The 15,268-nt window shown below is 50.8% G+C and overlaps 5 protein-coding genes across 5 annotated transcripts; 2 read left to right on the forward strand and 3 right to left on the reverse strand.

Moving 5' to 3' along the window:
* The first annotated feature begins 453 nt into the window (after positions 1-453).
* Positions 454-1,618, forward strand: BDW70DRAFT_86983 (class I SAM-dependent methyltransferase). The gene is made up of 3 exons (XM_073745066.1): positions 454-807; positions 860-1,031; positions 1,083-1,618. Exons 1-3 carry the CDS (start codon positions 770-772, stop codon positions 1,599-1,601), a joined length of 729 nt encoding a protein of 242 aa, XP_073593824.1. The 5' UTR covers positions 454-769; the 3' UTR covers positions 1,602-1,618.
* A 282-nt stretch (positions 1,619-1,900) lies between these two features.
* Positions 1,901-3,497, forward strand: BDW70DRAFT_87033 (proteasome regulatory particle lid subunit RPN9). Its single transcript, XM_073745067.1, has 3 exons — positions 1,901-2,268; positions 2,329-2,564; positions 2,616-3,497. Exons 1-3 carry the CDS (start codon positions 2,001-2,003, stop codon positions 3,255-3,257), a joined length of 1,146 nt encoding a protein of 381 aa, XP_073593825.1. The 5' UTR covers positions 1,901-2,000; the 3' UTR covers positions 3,258-3,497.
* Positions 3,493-7,071, reverse strand: BDW70DRAFT_151913 (Gaa1-like protein; the record flags this gene model as incomplete). Its single annotated transcript, XM_073739362.1, has 9 exons — positions 3,493-3,981; positions 4,037-4,932; positions 4,982-5,220; positions 5,289-5,580; positions 6,044-6,247; positions 6,297-6,418; positions 6,469-6,534; positions 6,588-6,807; positions 6,879-7,071. 9 exons carry the CDS (start codon positions 7,069-7,071, stop codon positions 3,493-3,495), a joined length of 2,721 nt encoding a protein of 906 aa, XP_073593826.1.
* Positions 7,072-7,908: 837 nt separating this feature from the next.
* BDW70DRAFT_87066 (Ytp1 family protein) lies at positions 7,909-10,385 on the reverse strand. Its single transcript, XM_073745068.1, has 4 exons — positions 10,009-10,385; positions 9,301-9,947; positions 8,558-9,253; positions 7,909-8,510 (listed from the first exon to the last, which is right to left on the reverse strand). The coding sequence occupies exons 1-4, from the start codon at positions 10,268-10,270 to the stop codon at positions 8,331-8,333; spliced, it is 1,785 nt and encodes a 594-aa protein (XP_073593827.1). The 5' UTR covers positions 10,271-10,385; the 3' UTR covers positions 7,909-8,330.
* A 3,339-nt stretch (positions 10,386-13,724) lies between these two features.
* BDW70DRAFT_87143 (dienelactone hydrolase family protein) lies at positions 13,725-14,931 on the reverse strand. The gene is made up of 4 exons (XM_073745069.1): positions 14,756-14,931; positions 14,360-14,688; positions 14,181-14,298; positions 13,725-14,111 (listed from the first exon to the last, which is right to left on the reverse strand). The coding sequence occupies exons 1-4, from the start codon at positions 14,841-14,843 to the stop codon at positions 13,909-13,911; spliced, it is 738 nt and encodes a 245-aa protein (XP_073593828.1). The 5' UTR covers positions 14,844-14,931; the 3' UTR covers positions 13,725-13,908.
* Positions 14,932-15,268: the final 337 nt, after the last annotated feature.

Raw genomic sequence — 15,268 nt, forward strand, 5'->3', positions numbered from 1 at the left:
TGCCCGAACTGGGCCCGCCGGAGCGCTTGAAAGTGCGACAGTCCACACATCTACCTGGACAAAGGGTACGGCCCCTCCCCCCCAATCTATAGGTAGTCAAAACGGGCATCTGCCCTCGAAGACCTGGCCAGGGTAGCGCCGGATGCTTCTTCCACTCATTTCCAACATATATTGTCCATAGTTGCTGCTTCAAACCTGTATCTAGCTAGTTTTCGGGAGTTCTGTTTAGACAGCACGTCCAGATGCCCCCTGGGAGGCCGCAGATCACGTGGGCCCCGTGATCCGCCGAGTGACGTTAAATAATAAAATCAAATCAAATCAAATCAGTCCGCAGCAACATTTCAAAAGTTCTAACCAAATGCGCACTTGGAAGCGAGCTTTGAGTCGCCGGAGTGTGAGGTGATATGTCCTCTCAGACCAATCGACGCCATCGACAGGCGCTATAAGTGGAAGTCTCCGGAAACTCTCCGGATAGGGAGGAGGGGCACGTTCGATTTACCTTGGAGATCTGGAAAAGACATGCACACAGTGTGGAAAGTGGAATCTGATATGTGGAGCGGTTTGATTCAGTCTCTCGGCGCCAGGAGGCTGTGGTGGTCTGTTCAGAGAAGTCTCCGAGTATCTCTCCGGCCAGAGGCCTTCAACAGCTTAAATACCCAGTGCTCGCTCACCTACTTCATACTTTACAGCATACCTTATTGACTCACTTGAAGCGTACCAAAGCCGTCAATCTAAACCACGATATATCTAGTGTCTAACCGGCGAAACGATGACTGACTTCGCAGAGAAGAACCGCCAGGTGTTCAAGTAAGTTTCCACAGGCCTAGTTCACCTGAGACAGAAGACTCAAATAATATAGCAAGCAAGCCGCCGTCTACAAGTCTGACTTCGAAGGAGCGGTGGAAGCGTTGGTCAGCGTCGTCCACGACCAACGCACCTGGGTTAGCGATACTTGGGTCGACACCGAGGCAGGAAAAGGGAAAGAAATCAGGGCACTGGAGTATGCTTGCGGGCCCGGTCATATATCTTTGGTAAAATTGCACGAGATCCTAGGCGCCACGATCAAAGCTAACCTATCCTAGGCATTGGCGCCGTTTGTAAGTCGCGTTGTCGGCATGGATATCTCAGAGAACATGCTTGAAGAGTTCAAGAAACATGTCCACGAAGCAGGCCGCTCAGACACTATGGTCGCAGTCAAGGCCGACCTTGTTTCAGAGTCCTCGCCGACTGAAATTTCGGGGCCCGAGTACTTTGATTTTGACTTAGTGGTTGTCAGTATGGCGCTCCATCACTTCGAACACCCAGAGAAAGCCATGAATCGTCTTTCTGAAAGGCTAAAGAAAGGCGGAGTGATGATGATCATAGATTTGATTCCTAATGACCACCATGATCATGAGCATGACCACGCCTTGCTTCAAATGGGCGAGGTTGTCGAGACGATATCTAAGCATGGTTTCAGCCTGGACGAGATGCGGACCATGTACGAAAATGCCGGGGTAGGCAATGAATTCAAGTATCAAGTTCTTGAAAAGCGCTTGCCGTTCACTAAGGACGGCAAAACCTTTGAAAAGACCATTTTCATTGCTCGAGGGCAGAAGTGAGGTTCTCGGGGGGATAAACTGTTTTGTTGCTTCGTTACTCAACCAAGTGCGGTGGTCGTATCGGTTTCAGTAGTGACGTATATAGCGTTAAAGTCTGAGTTCTTGAGGAGTTCTTGCAAAATTCTATATGTAGAGCGTAGAAGGGAAGGAGTCGGACCCCGGTCATAAGATTGGAGTGTGCTTTCATAGAGTAGAGAGTAAAGCAATGTGGCTGAGTGGCTAAGTGTGGCTAGTGCGGAGCACCGCTTCAGCGCTTCCAAGTTGAGGCTTAAGCTTCCAGCTAGAGACCAACAATCCATCATCAGACAGCTCCCTTCAGTCCTCTACACCTATCTAATCTCCTTCTTTTCCTAATACCCCATCCCTACTACTTGTGATCGCCTATTTCGTGTCCACACAATGGAGAATCAGAAAATCTCCGACTTTCTTGCCGACCAGCTACAACAAGCTCCCGAACAGTGCCAGGCGTCATTCTTGAGCTTCGAAGAGTACTGGGAGCGAAAATTATGGCACCAGCTGACCAATGCCTTGATCGACTTCTTCCGTCTACCAGAGAGCGCGCCCCAGCGGTTACCGTTATTCAAGACCTTTGTCCTAAGCTTCGCAGACAAGATCAACCAGTTGAACTTTGTCTCGCTGGGATTGATGGCGTCCACAGAATGCGCGGGTATGTTCATCTCTTTTCATAAGGGTGTCGAGGGCGTAACTAACGTTTTGAGTGTGCTAGATGACCAAGAACGGCTTTCCTTCCTCACATCACTCTCCGACAAGGTGAACAAGCCAGACTCACAAGACGCTTACATCTACGCCCTTGCGGAGGTTGCCAATGTCAAACAGCGGCTTCAGAACCTGGACGGGGCGCAGAAGGATCTGGAGACATGCCAGAAAGTGCTGGACTCATTTGACGCGGTTGAGAACGTCGTACATGCTTCATTTTACAAGGTCAACGCCGACTATTATCACGTATGCTTATCCCCTCACACAAACGAGCAAGCAGAACTAAGTACCCAGCAGGCCAAACAAGAATTCGCCTCGTTTTACAAAAACGCCCTCCTCTACCTCGCTTGCATCGACCTAGAGGACCTCTCCGAATCCGAGCGTGTATCGCGTGCCTACAACCTCAGTGTCGCTGCCCTCGTCTCAGACTCCATCTACAACTTCGGTGAACTTCTCTTGCATCCGATCTTGGATTCGCTTACCGAGACGCCACACAGCTGGCTCCGAGACCTGCTTTTTGCCTTCAACCGCGGCGATTTGACTGCATATGACGTCCTCGCAGGGAACATCTCCAAGAACCAACTCCTCCAGGCGCACCGCTTCTTTCTATACCAGAAGATCTCCCTTTCTGCACTCACGGAGATGGTCTTCCGCCGTCCCCCGCACGACCGCAACTTGACTTTTGCGTCTATCTCCGCGGAGACAAAGGTGAAGCCTGAGGAGATTGAACATCTAGTCATGAAGGCGCTTTCGCTGGGCTTGCTGAAGGGCGCCATCGACCAGGTCGGCCAGATTGCTCAGATCAACTGGGTACAGCCTAAAGTGCTGGATATGAAACAGATCGAGGGTATGCGGAATAGACTGAAGGACTGGGACGCCGGTGTTAACCAGCTGGGTCACTGGATCGAGGGCGTAGGCAAGGACGTATGGGCTGCATAGAGCATTTGTTTCTCGATCTTTCCGAACTGCATGTACCTATGTACCCTGTACTAGACTACCACGATTGACTCGAAACGCTGGAGATGACAATATGAGATTTAACTCTACTATATACGAAAATATGCCCTTTCTACTACTATTGGTGATCACATATACATATACAAAGTACGGTAAACCTTCAACAGGCCCACTAACCCGAGAATAGCAGAGAAAAGAGGAGAACCCCCCAGCTCAACTAGCTAAACAGCCCGCCCCCCAACACAACACCCCCGACAACCCAAGCCGGCCACCAAACACACCAAACAACAACCTGCGTCCACATTCCCCAAACATCCCACCCGAACGCCGCCTCTGTAAGGACTGTCTCCAGACTAACACCAAAATACTTACAGCCCACAAGTAACACCACGGGCGGGGATATAACATTCAGGAACACCATTCCAAGCGCCGATAATGTGTAGCGGATGAGTGGCTTTGCCGTCGCATCGAAGATGTGCATGAATGATAACGGGGTGCAGAGGAGGCCTGTCATGAAAGATAGGGAGAAGTTGAGCGTTGCGAGGGTTGAGAGGAAGAGGCCTAAGGGAAGGAGTGAGAGGGATTTGATAAGATTGAGTTGGTGCGAAATCTGAGTTGGAGTGGTGATGCGGGAGAGGATGAAGGAGAGACATATGGGTAGGATGGCGTTTATGGCGATGGAGGTGTATGTGGCGAGGGTGTATTTCTGTACTTGCGGTTAGTAGCTATTTCTGGGGTGCAGAGAAGTTCAAGGTACTGACATCGTGGGAGATGTTGTTGAAGATATACAGAGGGATGAGGCCTATTAGGTGCAGACCGATAACGAGGGTAAGCGGGAGGGCGAGTTGACGTTCTGCAGCTTTATCCGCAGGATTGCCTGTCGTTGGGGCTGTTTCGTTTCGATCCTTGGTTGCGAGTCGTGCCTTTTCACTTTCACTTGTTATTTTCTCGTCTCGAACTGAACGCGCTGACACAGCGGCGGCTTGGGCTGAGTGCTTGTAATATCCAGTCCGCAGCCACAACGCAATGGCCATGATAGTAAAGTTCCCAGCAATGAGCATCGCACTCGGAAGGTAAGTGCCGATACTGACAAACCGATGAGTTTGCATAAGCAGGTAAAAGAAGAAACTCTGGTGCAGATGTTCCAGCAGGTTATTGAGACTACGACAGAGACTTTCCACGGTCCGACCGAGCGCCATCTCATCCTGCCAGCCATTTCCCTGAGTCTGGAGCGTGATGGCGTCGATATGGTAAGGCATAAAGCTGCTATGCGCACCTGCAGCGTATCCCAGGCCCTGCTTAACCATTCCCCTCAGCATAGTTTGCAGTCGCTTTTCGTAGCTGCCGTCATGGTCCCACATCTCTTGCAGCCGGGTCCCGATGCCCATTTGCCCGCCAGCGATCGAGACGGCCGTGTTAAAGAGATCCAGATTAGGAAGTTGGCCGTTCACACCGTCGTAGATGATGTGTAGGTTCTCGAAGCGGTGGTCGAAGGGGTACTCGATTGCCAGGCCACCTTGTAAGGCGCCACTCTTTAAAGGCAGAGGCTGGACGGTAGGCGGTTGCATATCATGGTATGCATCGACCCATGCCTGTGTTCCAGATTTGCTATCCGGGGGGAATACGAAAATGATATCCTTGGACCAGAGAGACCATCCTGCAGCATATGTCAGTGAGGTTAGATTTACCCGGCTTGGGGTACTCACGCTTGAAGTATCTAGCAAGTGTCAACGCAAGGCTGACACCATTGAGATTCAACTGCCCGTCGATAGTCTTCCAAGCTGCGACAAGCACAATCGCCTCTGTCGCATCTCCCCTCGGTGCTTGAATAATAGCGTAGACGTTCTCCCCCTGGTGCGTGATTCCCGAAGACTTATACTCGTAGCCCTGCGTCGCGACCTTCAGGCCACTGGCCTTCAGAATCGATTGTATTTTCTCCGAGATCCTTTGTAATAACCGCATTAGCACCAATCTCCTCTCATTGACAACTCGGCCACGTCAGATCCAACATACACCGGCGTCCGTTCCTCACTCTTCTCCTTCTCCCCATCGTTACCATGTCCACCAAGCAGCCCCTCTAATTCCTTCTTATACCCGCGAAAAACGTTCTGCTCGCTCCCTGCAAAATACGCATGGACCTGTCCCGGCAAGAGCGCGTTCTCAGAGATGTATGTTTTGCGCGAATAGTCGTCAAGGGGCAGGAGGAAGAGCCAGATGACGCCGGAGATGATGCAGAGAAAAGATAGGAGATACGGTAGGCGGACGAAGAGAAAGTGAGGATTATTCCGCAGATTGCGGAGCGAAGCTGCCATTGTCGTTTGTTAGCGGTGTTGACTTGGGATCTCAGGAGCGGGAGCTGGAGCTGTCCTTTGCGACAAACAATCCTGGGTGACCGAGACGGAGAGGTGAATTGCAGAACATAATGGGAAATGAACCACGCCCAAGATCGAAAAAGGGACAATACTAGGTATCCAGGACGGACTTACATTTCAAGGCCATGGGCTATTAGGCTGGCAACCTTTACTGAAGGCCATGGAGTGGTGCAGTTGAATCGGAGTTGAGTTGATCGTTCTCCACATGGAAATTTACGTCCGCCGCTAAAGACCAGCAGCACATCTTCGGTATTCATAACCATCCCGTCACGTCAATTATTATTTTACGTTATTAAGTAGCCTGCGGCATGTATAGCCTATTACAAAAGGCGCTAATATAGCTAGATATGCACAAGGGGAAATGTCCGAACGCGCAACCTCACGCCGACCCCAGACGCTGCGACGAACCTGAGATGAAGCTCAGCGGCGTTCCTCGTTCGGCTGCAGGCGCGCCGCTGGTTGGGAGGACTCCAAACCGGCCATAGGTCTTCTGATCTACCGACACATAGTGCGGCAGTCGTCCCAGAAGGTTCAATTTCCCTTCAATGAACCTAAGAACCTTCTCAGGAGGAACAAGAACTTTCAGATAACCGAGGCCCACTAGGCATAAATTAGATACAAGCGCGGAATAACGGTCAAGGAAACTTACGGAGATAGCCAATTAATATAGAGCACAGGTGTCCAAGAAAGCTGGTGTTGGGAACCAGAATCCAGACAAGTACGCATACCAACAGCGGCGAAGTCCACGTAGGAATCTTAGTGGTTCCAAGACTAAGATTGTCAATGCAAGCCGAGCTAGAAACAGGCTCCGCAACACATACCTAAAGTAAGGATTGGACTTGTACGTCCTGATAGCCTCCGAACCCAGAAGGAGGAATACCCACACGCTGAACATCATTAATCCAGATGATCACAGAACCCATAAGGACTATAAACCAACCTCGAGCCAATTACAGAATTGTTTCCGTGTAGAATAAACTTCTCGATCAAAACATATAAGCCCGCTGGGAACGTAGAAAGAGGGCCCATGAACAGCGCAATGGCCGTTAGAGTCCCATGCTCGGCCTCAAAACGCTCAAGTAACGGCGTCAACGCAAGAAGATTCAGAAAAGCGTGGAAGAAGCCCGTGTGGATGAAGGGGTAGGTATTGGTCCGATACACTGCACGTCATGTTAGTATTCTTACTTCCTTCTTTCTCGTTTGCAGCCTAGCAAACAGACGAAGCACATACTTGTCTTCAGTCCCAACTCATCCGGTATCAGGGCACCCCATTGGACAACGCTCCAAACTGTCTGCAGCTCGAGTAGCCAAAACACGATTATTGCAAGGACTACGAGGCGCGTGAAGAGCGGCAGTCGAAGTAAGTATGATCGGACTCTCGACGGATTGAATGGTAACGGCGGCAACGCAGCAGGAGACGTCATGTTCTGTAAAGTAATTTAGGAATTTGCAGTCGATATCGAGGAATTTGCAGTCGATATCGAATGCTGCCGGGATTGAATTCGGAGTGGAAACCGCGACACGGATTGAGTGGTTTGTAGCTGCGAGGCGCTGTATGAAAGCACTGGGAGGACGTATTCGGTCTATAGGCGGTCTATAGAAAGTGCAATGAATCTGGCGAGTCGTATATATGGTTTGAAACGACGTAGAGGGATACAGTATAACCAGAGAGTCGACGATTGCTAGAACTTCTGTGCCAGCTCCTGGGAGTAGGATTGGGTAGAACGCGGACCTCCAGAGACGTTGGTACGAATGGGGCACAGTGGAATTGAGAAGCAGGACTTTCGCACTCGCTACATGGGCGAATCGCAGACGGCAGACGGAGAAGAAGCGAAAGCACAGGACAGACTAATGCTCTTCAACCCGAGTGCAGATTAAGCAGTGCCTGGCTGCAGTGAAGCCCTTTCCAGCCCGCCGATCCCCCGGGTCACGTGGATGATATTTAATCGATCGATTGCTGCCCGCGGTGAGGCTACTAATATGCCTTAATAGGGCACAGACAATCTATTTCCACTTTCACTTCCCGAGTACGACGGATAGGTCATCAAGCTTGGTAAGAGCTGTGTCATTGGAGGCTAGAAAGCGTCTGTGGATTTATGCGCTGGGTGGAGTCAGTACGGTGCAGAGCGTAGGCCTGCAACAGCAGCTTCAAACTGAACCCCTAGCCGTATTTTGGTTTTGCAGGGCCATTTATGGGATGAGCTAGAAGAGGACGAGTTCCTCAATTACTAAGGAGAAACTTGAGGCTTGTAGCCATAACACCTGAATACCATGGCGTGACCTTTTTATCCAAAATTGATGTTAAATAGAGCTATTGCATTCATTATTATTACCATCACATTATTACCCATATTCATATCCAGGCCCACATCCATCAATATCGTATCGACATATAACAGGTAACATGATCGAGATATCATAAAGCGTCAAATAGAAGGTCCTGGTATATAGCAACTGAAGACAAGACGTGCTAGTCAAGCAGCTGGAACAAGACCACCACCAGGCTGAAGAAACCAACGGTATAAGGGGTATAATACTCTTTCCAAAATACCAAGCTATTTTTATTGATTTTTTTTGGGCGTTTTGGTTTCTTTTGATTAGGCAAGATCCAGACTCGCCAAGAATCGGTGTGAATCACAGAACCAAAGCCACGGTGTGAGACAATCGACATTCGGGAGCGTTCCTACGCTGGGAATCGGTAAGGGGCGAGCTGCGGGCGGGAGTGGCGCTTCACAGCCCAAGCTTTTATGGCAATGAGAACAAGTTCCCAAGCCATGATGAAAGCAGTCAAGCCCAGAGCAATGCTGGTTGCGAACATTGCGTCGAGCTCGTAATACTCCAGCGCCTCGACAACATTGCGGGTCTGGCTAAAGTTAGCTAATGATCCTTCCTGGTCTTGCAGAGACTTACACTCAGCATGAAGATGAGACCCCCAGATATCAAGCAGAACGAGGCGACGATCTCAGTTGGAGGACGAGAAGGCAGGTACGAGGTTGGAGGCTTCAGATACATCAAGACGTAGGTGACCCCACGAGCCAAGGAAAAGCCGATAAGCATGTTACCCCACGACTTGTGGACCATGCTAGAGACCATGCTAGTCTGGTGGTGCCCTCCCATCATCATACCCAGAAGAAGAATGATGAGCGCAGGCATCGGATTCAGCGACACCTCCTGAGTGTCAGGGGCATTCCAGGCATTGGCGGTTTCGTGCGTTTCCAGGCGAGATGGAGCACGCAGGACGGTGTTGTTCAGCCAGTTCCTGACACGTTTCGACTCGAATAGCATACCGCACAAGCCACCCCCGAAGAACAGGACGGCGATTGATACGTGCTCGAGGTCGGTGGCGGTCCAGGCCCCACCCCAGCCGCCGAGGTGCTCGAGGAAGACGTTGCTCACGCCGTAGGAGAAGATGACCGCGGACTCGGTGAATTCGCCGCTGCGAATCTTGGCTTTCCAGCCAACAATCTCGCGCGGAGGCTTAACATTCCAAGCCCAGCCCAAGTCCGCCCAGCAGCCCATCATCCGGCCCAAGGTAATGAGACCGTACCAGAAAAAGATGCCGCCTTTGATGAAGTGCGCGAGGCCGTTGAAGACTTCCCTGTCTCGCTGTGCGTTGTTAGTAAGGCTCATTACACAGAAGTTGTTATCCTTACCATGATACCACCGTACGTCACGCCGCCGCTAACAAGCGCAATAGAACCAAGCGGCAGAATCAATCTGTCAATAACATTGTACACGAAGTTGAGGATTCGAAGGGCACGGACGGAAACCAAGCTCGGAACGCGGTTGGCAAGGAATCGGTCGAGGACGCCGGTGTGCATGAAACCTCGGGACTGCGAAGACTGTTCGGGGATATCCTCTTCGGGCTTCTCAAAGCCATCGTATTCATCGGAAGGCGACGGGCAAGACGAGCTAGCGCGGCTATGAAGGGACGCCGTGTTCCGCTCAGTGCCCTGGCCGCTGTCCCTCGACCAGCGGTATTCATGGCGAATGCCAGCGGGGAAGGTCGTAGGAATCTCGGCCATGTCGTCGGTCGACACGGGCAAGAATTGCGCACGCTCATAGGCATTCTCCGCCTTCTCTCCTCTACCGGCGTAGGCAAAGATCAGCGCCATCACGACCTGAGCAGAGATCACCCAGGTCGCGACCCATCCGATCTTGTGGTGGGCGTTATTCTCATAGAGATCTGGGGTTTGGCTGTTGTAGACAATACCGACGAACAAACCGACCGCGTTTACCACGAGGAAAATGAATTGCGACAGCAGCGCCATGCGGGATCGTGCGACGCTCAACATAATAGCTTGAATGGGTCAGTTTCTGGTGCGCGACTTGCCGGCTGGCAAAAGGGGCCGATGCCATACCTGTTGGTAGCACGAAACACCATGCGACTACCATGAGGGCAATGTGTGCCACGATCCATCCCGTGTACTGTCCGTAGGCAAAATAACTCATGGGCGAGTCGTCGCCTTTCTCTGGTTGCGCATTTTCGTGGGATGCGCCCATATCCATATGATCCATATCCATGTTCATATCCATCTCGTGATCATCGCCATGAGCGAGAGCACTAGCGATGGACGCTAGCAGGAGGACCGCCAGCGCGGCGCGCGAAATGCGCTGCAGCATGGCGCTCAAAGTTTATCTATAACAAAGAACGCGAGCAGGGCAAGTTTAAGCTCTCCCGATTTATGGAGAGCTGCTAGCAGTCAAGCTAAAGCTCGAGCACCTATAACAAAGCAAATGTACGTGTACGGAGCTCTTGGAAAATGAAAAGCTGAGGGGAATGCAGTCTCCGTCGTCACTGCCTGCTCTATAGAGCTGGATAGCTGGAGGACTGAAGGGCGCAGAGTATACTCCTTAGCAGGGAACGTGAATGCGAAAGACACTGATTATGGGATAGAGAGGCCAAGAGACAACGAGAAAGAAAGCGAAAAAAGAAGTGAGAGACAGGAATGGGCGGTCTTTTATTGGATTTCTTGCCTTGGACTTTGTTGTACTTTGGAGACAGGCGGGCATAGCTGGCCGTGGAAACAAGAGTGGGGCCTGGTTCTTTCCAGCTTCTTCACAACTCGGTTCTCTCAAGTAATAATGTTTTCCTCTCCATCACACTATCACTCTATGCGGTTTGTCCATCTTTGCCCAACTCCAAACATTCCTACCTACCGCTCTTACTCAGCTATGCGATAGCGGGTCTCTGCAATCTCATCCATCCACCCCGGTGCCACTTTATAGAGCTAAAGGTCAGCGACGTCATCAGTCATACGATAGCTGCTCTGGGTTTCTGGAGAAGTATTGGCGGCGGCCTGGGCCCTGGATCATCGCGGGTACGGTGCACCACTCAGTGCGGGCAGAGCAAGCACTTTCCTACAACAGTAATATTAAAAATCGGACGAGAATCGGGTTCGGAGCAATCGGCAGGAGCGGCTTCAACGTGCCAAGCCCATGGGTATGACCTCATCAGGCTAATCAGGTACTGTGCCTGGCGGCGCCGGTCGCGTTTGTTTCTGATATACGCAGTAGCAGTCATGGTCAGAAACTGCGGTGATCGTGCTTGGCTTATTTGCAAGCCGTCTGCAAATAATGATAAGCGGCATTTGTCGTATGGGCGGAAGCGTAGAAGTAATCGACTCGTCGAGTCGTCGAGTTGTGCTGATATTATGTCCATACGCTCATACTATCCATACTATCCATAGGGCTGGTGTGGATCCAGCCGAGAACTATAAAGACAGTGGAGAGCTCGACTAAGGATCAAGGTAGTTACGCCAGAGGAGGTTTGCTAACCAGGTCGCGACGAGTCTCTGTATGTATCTTCTAGGGAAGATACTCAGAGTCCAGGAGATTGTGTAACTATAGCAGGCACCAACAATTCGCCCAAGAACTGCTGTGAGTCTCATCTGACAACCCAACCGAAGATCCCTGGCTTGGCAGTGTCGGCCATCCGGGCCTTCCGCAGGAGCACGCTTATCGCCACGCACCTGGACATGGACATGGCATGGCCCTTGTTCCCTGGATCCTGGATGGATGCTCTAATAATGATTCATGGTAAGCTCATCGCTCTATTGGTTTGCTTTCAGCCCGACGCGGGCCCGGGGTGGCATGACTGACTCACTTTCGGCTTACGGAGCGACTTCGTCTTATACACTTCCCGGCTGCTCTACTCTTGAGTACTCTAGGTACACTAACGGTATACTCAGCACAGCGTTTTTGCTGCATAAAGCCACTGATTCCCCGCATCTTACGGTCGCACGCTCGCTGTCACGCACTAAAGCTCGCCCTCAATCTGAATCAGCATGGATTAGCAGCTTTAATGTGATTGATAATCCGAGTCCCATTCCTCCCAGCCTTCTGTAGGTCACTTGAACCTCCGGTGGATCCGGTCCGCCCATCATCGCTCTCCCTGATCCTTCAAGTTCGGAGAGTTTCGACGGTCAGCATTTTCTTATCGATGCTTGGGGTCAGCACGAGCATGAGCGTCAGCATCAACGGCCGCCATCGTCCATCGACGCCGTTGATAGTATACAGTCTGGTTGCAGAACGTCGATCGATGTAAACAAACCTAAATTACGGTATTGGCAGTTGTTGGTTGTTGGGCTATACTCCGTAGTCTCAGCGGCTTACTCTGAGTATACCACAGTACTCTCAAGCAGTTAAAACTCGGAATTCCGGCACTTGTGTCGACCAGGATCCTTCTTCCTTCTTCAGCTGATTAATAATACTGCAAGCATCCCGAAATGTAATCTCCGGCATCAATAGAACGATCGAATCATAAGCGAGCTGTCTTTCATATGGTCTGTGACACTGTGAAATTTTTTGGCGGGAGATCCCGCACTCTTCATGGAAGACGGATCGATGAGATTCCACCGCGACTGCCAAGTTTGGCAATGCAGAGTAAGCGAGTCCGAGCTTCGTTCGGATACTCGGAAAGTCGGATTCTCGGATACCCGATGTGGTGGTCTCTTGGCAGTGGACTACTCAAATACGCTAACTATACGGGTTCGAGGTTACTTAGACATCAGCTCTTGACTTCACAGTCGCAATTTGGCTGCAATTCAAGGGCGACTCGCAGTACCTAGCGGATTCGGATCAAGTACCTGAATATGTCTTATCCAATTTGTCTTGTCCAATAGGTCATCTATATATCGCAACAAGCTTTTCATTCTCTCTTATACCACTCAAACCGGATATCGAGACTATAGCTAGTCTGTGATTCGTCGCAATACGCTTAGTGCCAGAGGTAAATATCTCTCAATAGAGTGGCTGTAGCCCGGCAATGTTGGAATACAGGGACTGGCTATTTCTCCAATTCGAATTCTTGTCTAATAGTCATTATTGGATATACTGATAGTGTAGTATCTCGTAACCAAGGTCGATACGTACATGGCTACATATAAAAATATGTAGTGGAAAGCCAGGAGCCGGCCAACAAACCGACTCCGAATTAACCGGCGGGTAGTCATTCTCGTATACTGTAACCACGACGCTTTTGTTTTGTTTGACCATCGAGTCAAGCGATAAAGAAAAGCCAATATCCTGAAGTGCTTAGCCTCTTGAGGATTATTAGAGTAGCTCTAGACTACTTCTAGGCAACGCTCCCACTCAATCTTCCCAGCATGTTCTCTTGTATCCCAGTTCTAGTATGATAATGTCAATATATATTTCTTCATTTGCCCAAACACGGCTCTATCTCCTACTGACATTGCCCACCCTGACTCCGTACTCTAGATTTGAAAAATCTTAATAGGTCCATCACGCACATAACCCTACCAGCGCCGAGTTCTAAGGTTGATGGGACCGGTATTTTCCCTACCGCGGCCTCCCGTGGCGGCTAGTGCCTATTTACACAGTGGTACCGAAGTAGGGTACACTAGTATAGCACTGTGGACTCCGTCGCGTGCGGCTCTGCGCACTACGTAGCACAAGCTTACAAAGCGCCGAAGGGAGCCTCGCGGAAAAGTAACCCGCACCATGATGTCAGAGTGGCGCAGGCTGCCTTGAGGCGTAAAGAATAGCTGGTCGTAATGTGATAGGTAGGGGCATGCTTGTTTGTTACCTGATACCCTACTGTAGAGGAGAGATACAACTCTGTATACGCCTGTCTAGCACTACAGCACTACAGACTGATAGCTGGCGACAAAGCGTCATGGACTCATTTAGCGCTGCTGCAACATCAATCTACGAAACTGCGAATTCAATGTATGCCTGTACATTCTATTCATGTCTCGATCCATATACACAAACATCCTTGGTATCAGCCGGGCGTTAATCTACAGGTACTGGTTGAACCAGTTAACAGCCTGGCAAAACGCCTGTTCCTTGGCGAACTTGTGGTGCTTGTTGCTGAGATCCGCGCGAACGGCGAACCCGTGAGTGACACCGCTGTACAGGTTGATCTGCCAGTTCTGGCCGGTCTTGATGAGGATCCCCTCGGACTTGTGGCGAAGCTCTGTGGTGAAGATCTGATCGATTTCTGCGTTGTATTGTGTCAGATATCCATCCAAGGAAGATGAACGGGATAGAGCGGTCAAAAAAATCGTACCAGAAGCACAGATGGAAAGAGGACCAGCAATGGCAGCAAGCTCCTCCTCGGTGACGAAAGATGGGTGAGCGGTGTAGCCGACATCGAGCTTGCCGGGCTTCAAGAAGCGGCAGACGTACTATCGATTGTTAGTTGATGAGCAGAAGGAGGGTTGTGGGTTTGGTATGGATGGAAGCTACCTTTCCACCGAAGCAGTATCCAACACCAGCAACGCGCTTGACGCCGAGGTCCCCGCGGACGTATTTAATGGTAGCCTCGACAATCGGGTCGACAACCGGGGTCTGGTGGTTAGGGAGCCATTCAGGGAGGTTGGCCCTGCCGGACTCCATATCGCTGAGCTTGATCGCGTCTCCGCGGAAGAGGTCGGGGAGAACGGCTAGGTATCCATTCTCGGCGAACTCGTCGGCGAGGAGCTGAGCGTTGACGTAGATGCCAAAGATGTCAGACAGAATGATGATGGCCTTTTCGGGGCTCTTGTTGTCCTTGGGGTAGACGATGTAGGTATCGGCTGCAGATGCGACTGAGTTAGCATTGCTGGTAACTGGAGGGGGCCATGACGGCGGAGGGGTACTGACTGCCGTTGACGTTCTTGATCTCGCCGACGGGGTTGCCTTCGTGCCTGAAGCCGGAGGCGCAGCAAGCTCCAGGTGGGTTAGAGGCCATCTTGAATGACTGAGGAAAGATTTATATATAAGATCAACAGAAGGGAGATAGCGAGTTGATAATGAGGGGAGCCGAGGGGGAAGTGAGGAGGATATTTATTTGCCGCTTCTGCAGCAGCACGATCCCCACTTTGCCCCTCCATGTCCACTTGCCTGGGCCGGCTGCGTAAGTGCGAAACTACCTACAACAACTGCCGCCAGGTAGTCGAACAGTCAGCAGCCTTCTCAATAGCGTAACTGAGCAAGCTATGGAAAGTGTTTGTGCACAACTGGCTGAACTGCCAGACTCATTGTTTCGTACGACCGTCGAGTGCCATAAAATTGGCCGGTACCCAATTGTCGTTGACGGTTGCCGAAAAACCGGTAGCGGGAGCGACATAGCGACTGTCGCACTGTATCGCTATTATTGACATCGATATTGATATT

The sequence above is a fragment of the Aspergillus foveolatus genome (genome assembly GCF_047715535.1).
Source record: "Aspergillus foveolatus strain CBS 279.81 unplaced genomic scaffold BDW70scaffold_43, whole genome shotgun sequence".
Classification (NCBI taxonomy): domain Eukaryota; kingdom Fungi; phylum Ascomycota; class Eurotiomycetes; order Eurotiales; family Aspergillaceae; genus Aspergillus; species Aspergillus foveolatus.

Bases quoted from the DNA above. Each gene is read 5' to 3' on its own strand.
- BDW70DRAFT_86983 (XM_073745066.1), top strand. From the start codon at position 770: ATGACTGACTTCGCAGAGAAGAACCGCCAGGTGTTCAA. The intron at 808-859 runs GTAAGTTTCCAC...CAAATAATATAG, and splicing joins AAGAACCGCCAGGTGTTCAA to CAAGCAAGCCGCCGTCTACA. The intron at 1,032-1,082 runs GTAAAATTGCAC...AACCTATCCTAG, and splicing joins GGCCCGGTCATATATCTTTG to GCATTGGCGCCGTTTGTAAG.
- BDW70DRAFT_87033 (XM_073745067.1), top strand. From the start codon at position 2,001: ATGGAGAATCAGAAAATCTCCGACTTTCTTGCCGACCAGCTACAACAA. The intron at 2,269-2,328 runs GTATGTTCATCT...TGAGTGTGCTAG, and splicing joins GGCGTCCACAGAATGCGCGG to ATGACCAAGAACGGCTTTCC. The intron at 2,565-2,615 runs GTATGCTTATCC...AGTACCCAGCAG, and splicing joins TCAACGCCGACTATTATCAC to GCCAAACAAGAATTCGCCTC.
- BDW70DRAFT_87066 (XM_073745068.1), bottom strand. From the start codon at position 10,270: ATGCTGCAGCGCATTTCGCGCGCCGCGCTGGCGGTCCTCCTGCTAGCG. The intron at 9,948-10,008 runs GTATGGCATCGG...GACCCATTCAAG, and splicing joins GTGTTTCGTGCTACCAACAG to CTATTATGTTGAGCGTCGCA. The intron at 8,511-8,557 runs GTAAGTCTCTGC...AACTTTAGCCAG, and splicing joins GTCTCATCTTCATGCTGAGT to ACCCGCAATGTTGTCGAGGC.
- BDW70DRAFT_87143 (XM_073745069.1), bottom strand. From the start codon at position 14,843: ATGGCCTCTAACCCACCTGGAGCTTGCTGCGCCTCCGGCTTCAGGCAC. The intron at 14,689-14,755 runs GTCAGTACCCCT...TCGCATCTGCAG, and splicing joins GATCAAGAACGTCAACGGCA to CCGATACCTACATCGTCTAC. The intron at 14,299-14,359 runs GTAGCTTCCATC...AACAATCGATAG, and splicing joins GATACTGCTTCGGTGGAAAG to TACGTCTGCCGCTTCTTGAA.